Source organism: Balaenoptera borealis, assembly GCF_965194805.1.
Source record: "Balaenoptera borealis genome assembly, chromosome: 1".
Lineage (NCBI taxonomy): Eukaryota > Metazoa > Chordata > Mammalia > Artiodactyla > Balaenopteridae > Balaenoptera > Balaenoptera borealis.
This window is the reverse complement of record NC_138860.1, coordinates 152633741-152652066: the sequence shown is the minus strand read 5'-3', so window position 1 is coordinate 152652066 and position 18326 is coordinate 152633741. Positions and strand designations below refer to the sequence as shown.

Sequence of the window (18326 nt, the reverse complement as noted above, 5' to 3'; positions counted from 1 at the left end):
GAAAAATCCTTGTCTGCGCATTTGACAGCACACCTTTTGTGCAGAGCACTGGATGAAGCCCTAAATATTTTCCTCCTCTTGTGGTTAGTGGCATGTTAGTATCGTGATTCTCAGAGAATTTATTTGACCCCCTTGGCCATTAGTTCACATTTGTTTTGATTTTGATGCCTGCACTCATCTAAAATAAACAGAGCAGGAAGAGTGAAGAAAAGGCTTAAGAAAAGGATTTAAAAATATAGAACTACACGTTCCTCTTACGGTTTTCTCAGCACACTGCAGTCTGGTGAGTTGGGAAAAAGGAAGTCTCTTCTGATGTCCTTGTGCTGTCTCCCTCTAAACTCTCCTAACACCCTACCCCTGCCTCTGATTACTGATTCATTCAGTGGGCTTTGATTGAATTCTTTCTCTGTACTGCATGCTGGGAGCAGGAAGTCAACCAAAATTCAGGCCCTGCTCTCAAGAAGCTCCTAGTCCGTGGAGAGACAGGCAGGTAGACTGTGACTGAATGCAGGGTGGTGAATACCACAACAGAGGACAGAGAGGGGGTTCCCGAGATTGTGTGGGTCAGGGAGGCTGGCTCCAACTGAATTTTGCAAAATGGCAGGGTTACTTAGATGGTGGTGGGAAAAGCATTTTAGTTGTGGGGAGAGAGAGCACACATGCAAAGACATGGAGGGGACATAACACGGAAGGGACATACAGCAGGAGGCATTCAGAGTAGGGCACTTGCCTTATTGCATTTTGGAACTTTGTTTACAGATCTATCTACTAATCACTCAAGACCTGAAATCCTAGAGGGCAGGTATCAAATGCCCTGGAACTCAATTATCTAATAATAATAAAATATTTAATCTTTGCCACATTCCTATGAACTCTACCAATATTGAGAAAACTGAGACATAGGACTGTTAAGTAACATGCCCAAGGTCACACAGCACAACAGAGATTTGAACCTAGGCATTCAGGCTCTGGTGCCTGTGTTCTTAACCATTATGCTATGCAATAGGTAAGTATTTGAATTGATTTGAATTGGATGGATGTAGAAGTAATTACATGATAATGTAGTCTCTCATTTGTTTAAAAAAAATAACGTGGCCGGCATGCCAGGCTCTGATAGTTGTTGCAGCAAAATAATAAGAAGCCCCCTTGGCTTTGGCTTTGGCTTGTGTGACATGTAGAAACTCTCACAGGTGGAAATGTTCTCTGGGTTCTTAATCGCCAGACTTTAGCCAGATTCAAACCCAAAGTGAAAATGAAATATGAGTTTAGGCCTGAAACAGAGGAAATCAGAGGTCAAAGGAATCTCGAGGTGAAGAAACAGAGGCTGTAAAGATGGCCTTACACAGAAAATGGAAGATCCCTGGCCTTAAAAATACAGTCTTTTGAGACAGTTTGAAAGAAGGTGAGGGAAACAATAATGATAAGTACATATAGCTTTAGAAGATGAAAGTGCTCCTACTTTTAAAGTGATTTTGAAGAGGAGAGAAAGAGAGATGAGAGAGGTTTATGATAAGAGCTGAATGGTGGGGAACAGAGCAAGGAAAGCAGATTTCACTATGGAGAGCAGAGAGCCACCCATTCACTTGTTTATTCTACCAACGAAACCCGGAGGTGGTCCCTGGGGTTACAAATGAATCAAACACAGCCCCTGTCCTCAAGGAGCTCACAGTTCAGTGATAGAGTGTGTACAAGGGACAGAGGAGGGAGCCGTGATGGGGTGCTGGGGAAGGGTGTGTTAGGCCTGTTGATGAGAGAGGAGGGCCTTCCGGGCCAGCAAGAGTGTTTTGCAGAGTGTGGCATGAGAGAGAACACAGTGTGCTCTGGTTTGTCATTGCTGGCCGCAGAGTGAGCTTTCTAAGGGCTTGTGGAGGTTATGGTGGGTAAGGGAGGAAGATGGGAGTCAGTAACAGGAAGACCCCCGTTCCGATCCCAGCTCTGAACATTGTGAGCAGGGGCTAGTCATTCTACCCTCCGTTTTCTCCTTAACTCTTAGTTTGCTCACCTATAAAATGCAAGTGGTGGGTGGAAGGAGGACATATCCCATCCATCTCTGAGGATCTTCACGAAGATTAAAAGGGGTGTTGGGTGTGAATGTGCTTACAAACTCCCCTGCGTCTAGCATGTGATTTAATGAATTCTTTCCAGTGGCTTTGTAAGGGTTCGTCTCGTTTCTGCAGGGAGATGACACTTGCTGTGTTATCTCTGCACTTGCCACCGCGCCTTTCCGATGGTGGCCTGGAAAATCCTCCTGAAGGGCATTTGGTCCATGTAGCTGCCCCTTGGGGTCCACAGGAGGGAGGAGCCATCCAAGTGGACCAAGAATACCCCCCACTCTCTCACCCTGAGCAGGTCCATGTGGAAAGCCAGGAATGCCCTCCATATTCAGTATACAGAGCAGTGTGTCAATTTCCTGAAATTTCCCGTGAAAACAAAAGGGTTTTCATTTTGAGAAATCAGAAACCGTAATGACTGCTTATTGCATTTGAAGTATCCAACTTTAACCCATTCACAGTAGAGAGTTTTTTAAAAGAGCAAAGTGTACCAGAAATTGTGTCTGTAAGTGTTAAATATGGTGCTTGCATTATTCTTTTTTTTAAAGTTCACTTAATCTCTCCTCCTTTGCTCTATATTTTCCTGACTGGTATTATTGTGAGAACTTATTAGTTAATGTTGTGAAGCATTTTGAAAATGGAAATAGCCATTGACATAGTGATGAGTAGTAACGTTTTTAAGTGTTCTTTTCTATTTCAGAAATTAAATTCCAGGGATAAATCTTACCAGCTCTCAGATTAGTCAACTTTGCCACCTGCAACACATTTTAATGGGCACATATTTTCAGTATGTTATGTTTTGGACCAGGAGAATGAACATGTATTAAGTGCTTACTGTGTGCTGAGCTCTGAGCCAAATGCCTTAAATTTGTTATTTTCAGTCTTCACAGTAACCCTGCAAGGCAGACAGAAAATTGTTCGCATTTTTCAGATGAGTAAATTTGAATTGCACCTCAGAGAGTCTTAAGTGGCTAAGCCAAGGTCAAGGCTGGAGCTGGTTTTCAAACCCAGATCAGATAGACTCCAAACCTCATGCTCTTTCCATTATACCATGTAGAATTTTGAATTAAGATCTTTCCAGTAACAACAATTTATTTGGCAGTATTTACTGACTAATAGCAGACACATAGCCTAGAATGTTTTTAATTGGATTAGATCATTTACTTTCTCTGAGACTACCGGGTTGCATTTTATGCTGATAGGAATTCTTTCCTCAAACGTGGAGGTTTAGGGAAGGGCACAGAATTTGGTTTCAGACTTGAGTTCAAGTTGCGGTCTGGCTGAGTGACAGTGGACACTGCCTGAAGCCTCATTTCTCCGTCATGTGTAAAGTGACTTCACTTCTTCAAGCCTCAGTTTCCTCAGCTGTAAATGAGAGGAGTGACAATTACCTACTTCGCAAAGTTGTGGGGGAATTAAGTGAAGTAACTTACGTGAAGATACCTATTACCATTTATTGTGTGCTAACTGTTGGCAGTATTGGAAGGACTTCATGGTAATTGCTTGCCTAGACATTTTCCTGTGTAAACCAAACAGGATCTCCGTTTATTGAGCCTTTGCCATATTCCAGGCAGGGACTTTGCTAGGCACTTTGTATGTGCTTCTCCATTACCACATTTATGACATTATATAATAATTACTTATTTACTTATTTATTTACTTCCTTGCAGGCAGGAACCTCTTTTATTTCCTTTATATCCCTGGCATTTAACATAATGGCTTTTGGCTCATCGAAGGAACTCATTAATGTTAAGGAAGTTAGCTTGGCTTTTGTTTCTTTATACTGCTTTTCTTCTTTTAAAAGATAACTTCAGTTGTGGGAGGGGCTATTCAAATGAAGCACTATATTATCATTAGTAAATTGTGACTTACACCTTGCTTTAAAATATGCCTGTAACTAAAGAAGTTTAGGTTGCACTGATTTGACAACAGCTGATTCTGAATATCTGTTAGTCTTTCACTCTTTTAAAAGGTAAATTTCTGGGATAAAGAGAATATATCAAGAGTTGGAAGTGTTTGCAAGCAAATTTACTTTGTGTCTATGATTTCAAAGGAGATGGTTACCCTACTCAACTCTTTTCAGTAACCTTAGTGTATCATAATTTGGATGTGTCATATCTAAATTATTCTTAGGGACATATTAAGTTAGTCCTAAAAGGGTCTTATCTGAGAATTATATATTATGCAGTTTGAATTTTATTATAAAGGTAATAATTTTGAACTTTACCATGTGTTTTTAAAAGGCTTATTATTTCTCAATTTTTAAAATGCCAGTTGGACTCTTGCCCAATTAGTATGAATTAGTGAAATTTCAAAAGCAAGTTTTGATAAAGACAAAAGATTGTTTGTGAAGACAGAAATATTAACTTATTTATCCTCTGTTCTAATCCAAAATTTTCTGTTGTTATGAAGCAAATCATAATGCATACAGTAGGAGATTTTAAAAAATAGAACAATGAAGAGATTGAGATGAAGGAAAACTAAGAGAATTTTAAAAATAAGATAAACTCAGGGGTAAGGTTTGTGCTTAAAAAAAAAAAATCAAGTTTGCAGTGAGGTCCTATGCTCTTTCTTTACACATAGAGGGCTACAGATTTGGCACTCATTTTCCTAGCAATATTACAAAGATGGGACCCAAAGAATTACAGGATGCAGCATCCATAAAATAAAAGTAAACCCATCACACCGATAATAGAGAATATTAGTGGTTCATTGCCATAATAAAGTATTTGCCTCAAAGCAGATAGAAATATTCTGATACTCGGTATTTGTGATTTTTTTTTTTTTTTTGCCTCTCCACTTTGCTTCTTGTTCATGAGATTTTTATAAATATGTATTAGGAGGATCTCCATATGCAGGAAAGAGAGAGAGAGAAGCTCAAAAAGCATGGCGTGGAATGCTGCTTGACAGTGTCATACATTCACAAGATGTCCTTGAAGATGGAGCACAGAACAGAGATCAGGGAAATTTTGGCAGCTGCAGTTGGGAAAATAAATGGCTGTTGTGTGATTGGGCAGATCCTGAAAGCAGGCTCCTGCTCAAACCATGTAATTAAGAAAAGTGGGAGCTTTTGTCCAAGTGCAGAATGTTCATAATATCAGAGTTTGTCAGCAGGAGCTTTTAGAACAGATCAGTACTTTTCACTCCCTGATCCAGGGAACAGTTTTCTTATAAATCATCCACTCTCCTTGCTGTCCTCATGAAGGTTGCTGCCAGGCGATAAGGCAGACTTAGATTGTAACGTCACTAATGCGCAGTGATGTAGGTGAAGGGGAGGCCAAATCAGAAACTGTTTCAAGAAATGCGATTTTTATTCATTTGGGCTCCTATGTAGAAACAAGCAGAGTGTGGCCAAGGAGAGATCCTGCAGGACAGCTCTGGGAAGGAGATGGAATCCTTTTTTGTTTGTTTGTTTTTGTTTTGTTTTGTTTTTTGAATTTTTGAATTTTATTTTTTTATACAGCATGTTCTTATTGGTCATCCATTTTATACACATCAGTGTATACATGTCAATCCCAATCGCCCAATTCATCACACCACCACCACCCCCGCTGCCACTTTCCCCCCCTTGGTGTCCATACGTTTGTTCTCTACATCTGTGTCTCAATTTCTGCCCTGCAAACCAGTTCATCTGTACCATTTTTCTAGGTTCCACATCTATGCGTTAATATACGATATTTGTTTTTCTCTTTCTGACTTACTTCACTCTGTATGACAGTCTCTAGAGAGATGGAATCATTTTTAATACTGTGGCTCCGAACTGGTTTGAAGGATTTGACATTTTCTTTATTTTTTAAAAATAGCTTCCTTTCAGATTATAAAAGTGCTATATTTTCATTGTAAAACAAAAAACCGAAAAACTTGGAAGACAGAGATGGAGACAAGTATAACAATCACCTATAATCCTACTATTTATTATTAACATTTTAATTTTTCCCTCCTACTCTGTGCATGTTTATATAATTGACATAGTCAATTTTTTATTTCACCTTTTTTCTACATTGATTACAAACATTTTCTCATGTTATAAAAAAACCATTATAAACATAATTTTAACAGTTGTGGAATACCGTGTCATAAAATTAGATGATAACTTACTTACTCACCCCCTCTGTTGGGCCCTCAGGTTGTTTCTATTTTTTCACACTTCTGGGTATACTTTTCTTAATATACCTTGTTGTGCATACTTTTGGTCTACAGAATTCTGGATTCTTTTCTGAGCTTCAGAATGGATCATCGGTCCAAGAATATGAACATGAGGTTCAGAAAGGTTGTGCCAATTTTTATTTCCACCAGTAATGATGAGAGAGAGACTATTTCACTGCCCTTTAAAGCTTGACACTTGCAAACTTTGAATATTTATCTATGTTCTCTGTAAACATTTTGTCCACAAACAATTCACATCCACACTTCTCCCAGCCCAGGTCTGCATTCTCACCAACCCTGGTTTGCTAGAGTCCAATTTTACTTGCACCCACTTGCTTTCCCAGAGGGTGTCCCTTTTTCTAATGTTTCTTTCTTATACAAAAACAAAAAACAAAAACAGAAAACGAAGTCAGTGAAGGAGGAAATTATAAATAAAATTTCAAGTGTGATACAGGAATTTTCAAATTTAAAACTACCCTATCAGATTGACATTCAAGATCTTTTCACTAGTGAACATACAGATATAATATGAGGCTGTGTGAATCGTCCATGGGTCTAATTTATACATCGGCCACTTATACGTGCACTGAGGTGCTGAGAACCGTTTTGTTTCTCTCAGTAACTTTGGCTTCAGAATGTCCCCAGATAATCTCTCTCCTTCGAATTGGAAGGGCTGCTGGCATTATACAATTCCTCTTAACAAAGAGAAGGTTGCTCTGTGCAGATTTTTCTAGATACTAACTCCCTCTACTCCCCTCTGCTCTCCTCCTCTCTACCCCAGCTGTGTTAAGAAAACAAGATTAATTTTCAAAATAAAAAATATTTTATGTAGATATCTGAAGAATTCAATCTGAGTGTGCACAAAACTTAAATTCAGAGCAGTGACCTAATGCTTTAAATCATGGTATAGATACAGAATAACATGTGGCTTTTTACAGCTGAATCTTGGTGAGTTTGCTCATACTCTGAGCCACTAGCCAGGCATTTTGTAAATATACAGTACTTATGTTTACATGAATTGTGCCACTGGCTACTGTTTATGCATTTAATCAGAAGATAAGTCCGATTTAGTCTGTGGACAGTTTTACAAGTGACTCATTAATGTTCTTTGTATGGAAAATGAAGATAACATATATTCCATCACAACTGGTTCCCATCCCAACAGGAACCCATAGCTTAATATTAGGCATTTTGGTTATTTTGTCTACATTAAACATTCAGAGTTTGGGGGCTTAGGGAGTAGAATGGGAAAGGAATTGTTTTCCAGTTGATTTTTTTTATTAGAGCTGATATTTTTGCAGGAAGCCTGAGCGCTTGCCCACGAAATCGCATTTATATTAAAATGAAAACATTTGTCTTTTTCAAATATGCCTTTAATGAAGAAATCTTATTGAAAGTTTGGGATTGTATTTATTTATTGGCCATTTCTGAGAAGAAGACTGAATGGGGGCGTGGGGGTGGGTGTCGTTTGAAGGTTTCCCTGTCTTTATAATGAACTGGACGATCAAGCCATCCCTCAGCTCTGGAGAGTTTTCTGTAAAAGTCTGTTAAAACCAAATACTCAGGGGTTGTACCAGGACTGCCCCAGATGGGCACACCAGGAAATCATTTTAGGCCCAAACTGAAGCCCTAAAGAAACACTGTAAGATATAAAGGAGGCCAGTATTTATTTAGAAGGAGAAATGTATGTGATGTGTCTGGGGAAGAAGATTAAAAACTTGGATTTCTGTGAATTTGAGAATAATGCCTAAAAGACATTAAATTTTGATGATGCTTTTCCTTTAAATGCTGGCCCTGCTATTTTAAGTATTAATGCCTCTTATTCTCTCCAGCGGCTGCTGATTTTTTTAAAAAGCCCTGACTGTCACCACTGAGAATACTTTTGGCATGCCTGGTGTTCATCTCCAGTGAAGAAGATGCTGTTTCAAAGGAGTGATGCCTCAAGCTTACCTCATTGTTACAAATAGTCACTTGTTTAGGACATAAGCATTTAGACCAGAAACAGGATTGTCAGTTCAGTATCAGAATGGCGTATGCGTATGACTAGTCTATGTGTAATTTCATTTACGTCCTTTTAGTGAGGGGGTGGGGCATTGTTAGACAAAGTCTGAAGGGAATTACTTAAAAGAAAGGGGTGTATATGATTGATTTTAATTATTTGTTTACCTCCCCTCCTTTCCCATCCTCTCACCTTGAACCCTCTAAGGGCAGGGATCAAATTATTTTTGTTTCGCCAGTTCCTCAAACAATGCCTTGGTCTATAATAGCATTCAATAAACTTGTCTTGAATTGAAAACACTTGTTTTAAAGATATGCTGAGAATTTATTACCACATAACTTCCTAGAGTAAATAGGTCTTTCAAGTTATTTGTGCATCTGCCCAAAGGCATTATTAAACTGCCAGCATGTTTTCCTCAGTTGGAATTAAATTTTTTTTTCTAGAATTTTCTAGTTACCGTCTAGCAGAATCTACAGAAACTTGGTGCAAATGGTTTTGGGGGACCTGAGTGCAGTGTTCAGCCAGATTCCCCTGGTCCAGGGGTCTTTGTGAGTCATCACCTATAATTTGGTTGGGGGTGGGTGTATATTCCCAAGTTCCCTTTTCCTAGACTGATCAGATCATAGATCTCAGCCCCTCCTCGTGGGCCCCGTTAATAACGTGTCTCCTTCCCAGTTGAATCATAACCAGGAAAATGTTACGTTAAAAAAAAAATTAATCTGAAGGGACTTGAGCAAATTAAAACCTCTTGAAAAGCATGGAGTTTATGAGCTGATGGACAAAACTTTAAAGAAATATCAAATTGGGGGGGGGTGTGTGTAAGGACATTTTTAGTATCTTTCAAGGAGCAAGAAGAGAAGTGAGGAATTATTCCTAAAAATAATATCTGTCTTCAGGAACACAGAGCCTGCTGTGTAATTTTCTAACTTTGGGGATTTGTTTTTCAGGCTTTTGAAAAGTGGGTGAGATGCAGTAGTCTGGGCTGCTCTACCAGAGTCTAACATAGTGCATGTCAGAATTTTTTAAGGGTCAAGTGGGAAATGCCTACAAAGAGAATTAGGACTTTTATTTTTGTTCTCATGAATAATTTAAATCTATTTCTTTAACGGTTCGATTCAGTGACTGCCCTTGGTAAACATTATTCTTCATGCTCTTGGGAGCACTTGTTCTATTACATAAGGCTTAGCCTTTATACATAAATTTTCAATTGTCCTTCCAGCATGGTAAAAGGAAACACCTTTAAATACTCATTACAATATTTAATAAAATACATATGTGGATCGCAGATGTACACACCTGAAGCAAGTTTGCAATGAGTACAATTCCTTTAGCATCTTTCTAGTTTCTGGGAGTGCTGACATTTAGAGGGTGCTGAAAGTAGAAGGGAGAGTATTTGAAAAAGAAACATCATATTCCTGTGACCTTCTTAGGTTCTTTTCTCTTGATCCTTTTGACTGATGATGGAGTATCGAGGTCACCGCCCCACCCCCCAAGAAAATCAGAAGTTGAGGACAGCCGAGAGTGGCGTGATGGGAGTACAAGGGCCCTGCACTGGGCTCTCAGATGATGAATGTCAGTAGTGAGTTCTACATCGACACAGGTTCCTCTAATATAAAATTGGAACCTTTTATTTGCCTTGTGAAGTAAATACTGAAAGTGTAAACTAGGTTAAGGTACGTAAATGCAAGACCATACAATTTATTGTCAGAGTGCCATTTCTGTGGAAAATACTGGAGCAAAACCAGGGTGGTGTGGCTGACCGGATTGGTGTGAGGGCTATGGTAGGACCCCTGCTGTGCCTACCTGGGGTCTGGAACAGTGATCTCCTCAGCTGTGAGGAGTAGGACCAGCCCTATAACTCTTATCTGACTTCCCCCAAGCCTGAGCACATGAAAGCCTTGTGAAGCGTGGGGGACAGAGGGAGCTGTAAGAGATTCATGAGCCGATGGAAGAAATATTAAAGGAGGCCTTAAGTACTTTCCAGAATTTTAGAATGGGTCTCGCTTAATATACTTAAAGGACTTTCTGGCCACAGGACGTGCTTGCTCTCTCCTCTGACATGTGGACCCTTCAGCAATAAATATTTGTTTGAATGAATGAATGAGTGAATGAATTCTGAGGGCAAGAAATTACATGAAAAGAGTGATTGGGGAAGGAAGGCAAGTTTTTGCCCTTTGATTATATTGCTACTCTTAGAATCAATTGGGAGATTTCAGTCTGAGACAAAGGATTGGCTTTAGTGTACCTAAAATGTTATGTGCATATATATATTTTATATATGCACATATATATTAAAATGTTATGTGCATATATATATTTTTTATATATATGCACATATATATTTTATGTGCATATATATATTATTTAGTGTACCTAAAATGTTATGTGCATGTATATTTAGTGTACCTAAAATGTTATGTGCATATATATTTTTCTGAGAGCAAAGGCATTCACCGGCTTCTCTACAGGGTCCATGTCGGCCAAAGCTTCAGCCCTCCTGCTTGAATGAATGCCTCTTAGAATCTGCATTTGAAATAATATCTAAGTGTATGCCTGGCATATAATAGCAACTCAATAAGTATTCTGTCCTCTTGTTATATGTAAGATGGAGAGGACATTAATAAAATTATTGGCTTGTACTTCACAGGGTTGTTAAGAGGGATCTAGCAAACTATTGGACTTTTGAGGACTTTCATTCATTCAGTAGTTCTTTATGCAGAACCTACCAATTCTCAGGCCCTGTCCTACATGCAGGAGATACTATTATAAACAAAACAGATGTGGTCTCTGTACGATGGAGCTCAGAGTTCAGGTCGCCATTCTTTGTGAACTGTTTAAAGTACTCTACTCAAAAAAGTAAGGAGGTAGACATGTCTCCACACCTATATTCAAGTGCATTTCCGTGATATGGCCACCTTCACACCCTCCCCGAAAAAAAAGTAGACGTAAACTCTCATCTAAGGGGCCATGTCTGCATTGTCACAAGAATACTCAAGTGAGGTAGCCTGTAGGCCTAGGCTTAACTCCTAGCTCTGTCTCTAACTAGCACTGTGACCTGTGCAAGTCACTTCCCCTTTCTGGTCCTCAGTTTCCTCATTAAAGTTACAGGGTTGGGCTTGGTGGTCCCTAATGTTCTCTGATATCTGTCATGCATCCACACTGTGAACTCAGTGAGGGCCAGCTCCTTGTCTTTGTTGTCTGTGTATCCCCAGGGCCTAGCACAGTGCCTGGCACTCCAGGGCTCCATCTCCCTTCATCTAACATTCCCAGATCTAGCCATTGTGGAAATGAACCCTTTTTTAATGCATGTAACCGGGCATGTCCAGGAAGTAGTGTAACAGATACCTTGGGTGGACAATAGCAAAAGATGTGATTGAACAGTTAATTTAGGACCATTGGGAAGGACCCAGAATTGTGGTGACAGAGATGCCATGAAGGACAGAGAGGGTTGGCTCTTATTTTCAAGAACATCCTGAGAAAGAAAGAAGCCTGGCCCAGCCTCTGCTTCTTACCCCCACTGCCTCCGCAGAGATAAACGACCCTGAGTGATGATCCAGCAGCTGCATGCCTGAGGCCTTCCCTCTCGCTTTTGTTGTATATTTTGCAGGAAAAAGAAAGGGGGGGAGTGGGAGGGGTGAGGTTAATGCCTTGAGTGTGAGTAATTAGTCATTCAAACCATCAACATTTACAATGACAGGATTTGAGTGCCTACATTATTGTGCACTGCTCTAATAGTTTACCCCTGAAATTTTCTGCCTGTATAATGTTTCTTAAAATATATCACGGGAACATAAAAGATTTAATGCAGTGCTTTGTACAACCATTAGAGTTTGAAGTCAACTGAACCTCCTCAATGCTCTATCCTGGATGCTGACTGTAATTCTGTTCTTAATTACCATTCAGAGGAGGGAAAGAAGGCAAGTCAGGGGTTTGGAACCTGGTCAGCTACGAAGTTGGCTGTGAGACCCACACAGAATCCTTCATTAAAGTCCATATGCACACTTGAGTAACTGATATATTTATTTGCAATGACAGTTGTGCTGTTAGAACATCAAAGGCCTTAGAGTAGGGAAGCAAGCGTTCTGATTTTGCCGAGCCGGCCTCTGAATTTATTGGAGGATATGCTTCCCACTAATACACATGTTTACCTCTGGTCTGTTTCCCAAGTAGAGATTATAAGTGTCCTCTCCTTAAGATCTATCATGTAACCTTAAAGTGCCACAGTTTCATATTCTTGCATTCAATATATTTACATCTTGGCAACTTTCTTATTTTCCAAGTAATGTTTTAAAATGCTCTTGGTTCACTTGTGTATCAGATTTGATTCTGACATTTTACATTTCTGATTCTTTTTTTAAGCCTGTCTTGCATCCTGGGATGCGTCATTAAGACCAGCAAGGGGTCTTATTACACGATGTATATTAACACATTTGCAAATGTTTCTCAGCTTTGAAGCTGTACGTTTTTACTGAGAAAACTCTGTGTGTGTGCATATGTGTATTTTCCTCAGTTCCTTCTGAGTCCACAAAAGGATAACTGTGTAGTGTGTGTGTGCAGAGCAAAGAGAGCTCCATCTCCATGAGACGAGAAATGACTTGACCTAATTTATAGGTTTGTTTGGTTAAAGTACCTCAGTACCGAACATTGTATCTCGTGGTTCCTTTTCAGGGGTCTGGGCCCAGTTCGGGTTGTCTGATGTCCAGATGGGGCTCAGCTCCAGGAGTCGACATAAATTAGGAAATCCACATAGGATGTAAGGAGATCCAGAAAGCTGATTGGGGAACTGAAATTTCTTTGCTGCAGACTTGATACTTCCTAGGCCTTTCTGGAGCAGGGAGATGTTCACAGGGACAAGTGCTGGCTTTTGCCACGTGTGTCTGTGAGTCGAGCATCCAGTGAACAAACACCGAACACGGCTGTCAGGTAACCTTCAGTAGTCTTGGTCCCGCAGAATCTCAGCATGCTTAGGTATGACTTACATTCTTCTTACGCCATCATTAACACCCAAAAAGCTGCCTCGCTGCAGAATATTTTCTAGGTGTTTGTGCAAGAGCCGAGCCGTATGAAGGGTAACCTAAGAAAGTGGAGCAGCGAAGGTGTTCTGTAGATTGTGGGACTGGCTTTTTTGCCACTAAATCAAAATGTAGTAGTTGGGCAGCTCTGTGGTTCTGCCACCCGAGCCTCCTGAATTGGATAAATTCTGTTTTTTAAGTTCCTTATTGAGTTGGCAGTGCTCCTTGTGTTTGTTGCCTGGACACCTGACTCAGTGAAGCAGTGAGACGACACAGCAAACGGAGGCACTGCACAGACCCAGGAGGCCGACGGCTTGGCAGAGCAGAAACCTGCCTCTCAGCCAGGAGTTTCAATGATGCTCTGTAACAACATCTCCATTAGCGTGACCCCTCCCCTGGGCGCATCGCCCTCATTCTTTCCTGGGCCCTTGCCTCAAGGGCAGAGCAGCTGAATAGGATTTACTGGGTGCATTTTCTATCAGTGCTGAGGAGAGCTTGATTTACGATTCCTCTCAGGAACCCTTTGCTTTCTCCTTGCTGTTTGGACCAGCCTAACGCAATCCCACAGTTGACCTGAAGCCAAGAAAGTTGTGATGATTTAAGTGGAGCCACTTACGTTACCTACATGTTGGCAAAGAATCTTAGAAGCTTCCCACCTTCCTCAATCTGCCTTATTTCCATGACTCCTCTTGAGACTTCTTTTTTTTTTCTTTTGGTTTCATATCCCATTTGTGATGATCAGAAGAAGAAACGATTACAGTAACGCTCACCTATGTAGGGCATGATGAGGAATAATATTTATGATGCTTCTAGCCACTTTATGTTCTAGGCAACTTATAACCTTGCACAGTAGGCTTTATTCCAGTTTACAAAGAGGAAACTGAGGCTTAAGAGTATTGAAGTAAACTGCCTGAGATCACAGAGCTAATAAGTAATAGAACTAGAATTTTAAGCTGTTCCCTTGGCTAAAAACTCATTCCCTTTTTACTACCACTATGTTTCAGATGAGTAAATAAGCAAAAAACAGAACAAAACAAAAGCAAAAAACGGTCTCTAGTTGATGAGCAACTAGAACTTTCATATGCTGCCGGTGGGAGTGTCAATTGGTACATCTACTTAGAAAAACTATTGACAGTATGTACTAAAGCAGAATACACCCTATGACCCAAAAAATAGACTTCCAGGAATATTCCCAACAGAAATGTGTGTGTGTGTGTGTGTACACCAAAAGACATGTATATAATGCTCATAGCAGCATTATCTACAATAGTTAAAAACTAGAAACAACGCAAATGTTCATCAAAGTAGAAGAGATAAATAAAACGTGATATTTTCATACAATGGAATTCTCTACAGCAAGTGGAGAAGAACAACCTACCACTACGTCTCACCACATGGATAACACCCAGACATAATGTGTGAAAAGACATAAAAGAGTACGTATTGTGTGATTCCATGTATGTAAAATTCAAAAACAGATAAAACAAATCTATGGATTAGAAGTCAAGAGTAGTGGTTACCTTTGGGGGTGGTATGAATAACAGGGGTGGGGACACAAGAAAGGCTTCTGGAATGCTGGTCATGTTCTGTATTGTGATCTGAAAGGTGGTTACTTAGGTGTGAGTTGTGTTTACTTTGTAAACACTCCTTGAGTTGCACCCTTAAGATTTGTACATTTTGCTACATGTATATTATATAAACATGCTTATCTCCCCAAAATTCTCTGAGCAGCCAAATGGTAGTAATGGAAACTACTAGTAATCAGGTATCTGCTAAGCTTTGGTTTCCTTGTCTATAAAATGTAGAGGATATTAGAATATGGCTCACTGCTTTCTTGTGGGGAGTCAGTGAGAGAAGTCACATCAGGTGATCGGCAGAATGACTTTAATAAATATCAATGATTGTGGTTATGTTCCCACCACTATTCAGGCACTTTACATATATCTGTCACCAGATCCTTCTTACCACCTTGCAAGGCAGGTGGCATTGTTCTCCTCTTTCAAATGAGGAAAACTAAGGCTCCCAGAATTTAAATCACTTACCCAAGGTCCCACAACTAGGGAATGGCAGAGCATGATTCCATTTCCAAGGAGTTGATGGTCAATTTCACGTATGACAGAAACCACACCATGAAGGATGAATAAGGGATGGTGCTGGGATAGAATGGAAAAGTGGGACTGATGAGCTGCATCTGAGGCCAGGAAAACTGGGTGCAGGCCCAGACTCTGCCCCACTTTCCTGTGATGACAGAGAAGTTGCTGGATGTCTCTGGAATTCATCTCAAACATGAGAGTTTTGAACTGAATTTTATTCCCTGAAGTGACTTCTGGCTCTGTAGTTTTGTGATTCTCCATGTTTGTCATTCTATACAAGGCATCTTTAGGACCTGGCTCCATGAGCTTAAACCCATTTTTCGTGTGAAACCTTATTCTATCAATATCTTCTTGGGACTTTCCTGAATGCCCCTATCCCTTAAGCAGGCTTAATTGCTCCTCTGTTACAGGCCCATTGTCCTACTGTAACCATCTGCCTTCTGTGTCCTCTGTGGACTGTAAGCCCCTTGTGGGTAGAGACTGAGACTGATCTCTTTTATTTCCATGCATGCTGCCTCAAACAGTTCACACATTCGTGGAAATATTTGTTTTATTAACTGTTTAGATACAGTGAAAGTCCTTTTTAAGTAATGTGTGAGAGGACAGCCTGGGGCTGTGCTAGACTTAAAGTGGAGACCTAGAGAGAACTTTTCTTTCATGTTTTTAATTTTATTTGAGATCCAGGAGAAATAGTAACAGAGGCGCTGGGGAGAAAAATTATTAGATAACTTTGTAGCTCCCAGCATGCCTTTATGAAATCTGAAGTTTGATCAGTATTAAGTATCAGTGAAAATCTAAACCCTTCCCATATGGAACAACCCCACTTAATTTAATGTCATTTTACTTTATGAGACAGTTAATAAACAGGTACTGTATTTGAACTTGTGAGCATAGCCCTCTATATTTAGCTTTTTCAGCTTTAATGGAACTATAATTTTAATCATGATTATTACTTTACATTTTAATTATAATTTGGTGTGGCTTAAGTATACATTTCTGAGAGTGATTGTGTAATGAAAACAGGAATTAGCTTTTCATTAACAAAATAATGGGAGAGTTCGCACTGCATTCTAGTCTGTGCTCAAAATCTACGGGCTGGCCTAAAAATAGCAAGGGGAGTTTAACATTTTGGTTAAAAACATGTTTCTAAATTGGCTGTGTTCACAACCCCATCTCTTTTGCTCCATCCTGCTTTATCTTGTTCTCTTTCTTTACAAAAAATAAAATAAAATCTTGAAAGAGACTTTGTGTCTTTGAGATATCAAAAGGCTTACTATTTTTATTTTTATTTAGATAATTAGCACCATGGAGCCTCAGGTGTCAAATGGCCCGACATCCAATACAAGCAATGGACCCTCCAGCAACAATAGAAACTGTCCTTCTCCCATGCAGACAGGGGCAGCCACAGATGACAGCAAAACCAACCTCATAGTCAACTATTTACCCCAGAATATGACCCAAGAGGAATTCAGGAGTCTCTTTGGGAGCATTGGTGAAATAGAATCCTGCAAACTCGTGAGAGACAAAATTACAGGTATGCTCTTCTTCGATATTCTAGGCTTGGGATTCACAGCTGCGTTGTTCCATTAGATGTGCAGATCTTAGCAGAAATGCATATGTGTGGTGATGCCTTTTGAGTGTCTGCAGTGTGTATCCTGCATTCAAGGTCAGCGTGGGTACACAGTCATAAACTCATATGCGTATGTATACTACACGAAACCATATTGCAAATTGGTAGGACTGGGAAGCAGATAAAGATTTTGGAGCTTCCTCAGCTTTAGTTTATGTGAAATAATCCTTTGGCTGTGTCCTCTTTTATTCTTAATCAGCCACCCCTACCCTTTGTTCTTTAGTTCTCAGTTCTGCCCTCTGCCCTCCCCATACCAGTTTTTATCTATTTATCCCTTTCCTCTCAAACATTTGGTTTGCGTGTGTCCAGTGTTCTTCCATGTATCTGAGACTGTCTTTTAAAGGGGGCCATTGTGGTCACAACTGCCCATTGTGCCTGGGAGAAATAGGCCCCAAGGATAGCAGATCATTCTGGAATAAAACTACCCTGTAGTAGGAGGGAGATGCTTGATGAAGGTATTTTATCTTATTTATTTGTTTGTTGTGAAGATACTCTCTGAGAAGTCAGAGACTTTTTACTTGAAAGTGAAACAATACCCTATACTTCAATACTTGAAAGTTTTAGGTTCTGATTTTTTTCTAACTGACAGCCATTTATTGAGGACTTAATGTTTGCCAGATACTGACGCTACTGTCCTTTGGGGCTGGGGCTGGGGGTAGTTTCCTTGTAATCCTTCTGGAAGTGGGAATGTTTTCTTAGAAAAATACTGGACTACATGGTGACGGCAGTGCAGCTACTGTTCTCTGATGCTGCCGTCCTAAAATCATTCACACTCAGCTTTGAGTATTTGTCATTTTTGGGTGTTGACTTTTGTTTCCCTCTCTGTGGGCAGTTTAATTGAAGAGCAGCTGACCTATAGAAGAAAAAGGAAACTCTCAAATACAGAGATACATTATCTTGATTTTTAAATCAGAGAATCCAGTGTACTTATGTGCGTGTAGCTATATATATTCTCCAGTTCTTCTAATTCACTTGTTAATTTGTCCCCCATTTATATTAAGTATTTTGCAAAATCATAAAGCTAAAATAACTGTCGAAAATGTAAGTCACATAACCCTCTAAACATAATTTCCTCTTCGGTAAAATTGGAAAAGAATACTTATCTCAAAGGGCTTATTGTGAGGATTAAATGCGAGACTGGGTATATACTGCCTAGCACAATACCTATTGCATAGCAGTCTCTCAGTAATGGGGGAGGGTGGTATTATTACAGGTACAGTTAGTATGTTTCAAGGAGAAAGGCTAGAACAGAGAAATTTTATCAAGGTCTCCAAATGGGCCAGGGCTTTGGTGTTCTTATCCCAGAGCCCTGGATCATCCATCCTTTGACAGAACTGCCTGTGCTCTCAGAAAGCCAATGTTTAGATTCCTGAAGAATCTTTATATAATAGGATG

General features: G+C 39.9%; 1 protein-coding gene and 1 long non-coding RNA gene across 9 annotated transcripts in view; one reads left to right on the top strand and one right to left on the bottom strand.

Annotated features, from left to right (window-relative positions):
- The window catches only part of ELAVL4 (ELAV like RNA binding protein 4), a 143520-nt gene that overhangs the window by 76214 nt on the left and 48980 nt on the right, over positions 1 to 18326 (top strand). For all 8 annotated transcript variants that reach the window (XM_082371416.1, XM_082371419.1, XM_082371418.1 and 5 more), the window contains exon 2: positions 16595 to 16835. In XM_082371416.1, the coding sequence (XP_082227542.1) occupies positions 16595 to 16835 (241 nt within the window). The remainder of the gene's footprint in view (positions 1 to 16594; positions 16836 to 18326) is intronic.
- On the bottom strand, positions 3142 to 16598 carry LOC309618463. Its single transcript, XR_014238499.1, has 2 exons — positions 10603 to 16598; positions 3142 to 10569 (listed from the first exon to the last, which is right to left on the bottom strand). It is a non-coding gene; the product is annotated as an uncharacterized lncRNA (long non-coding RNA).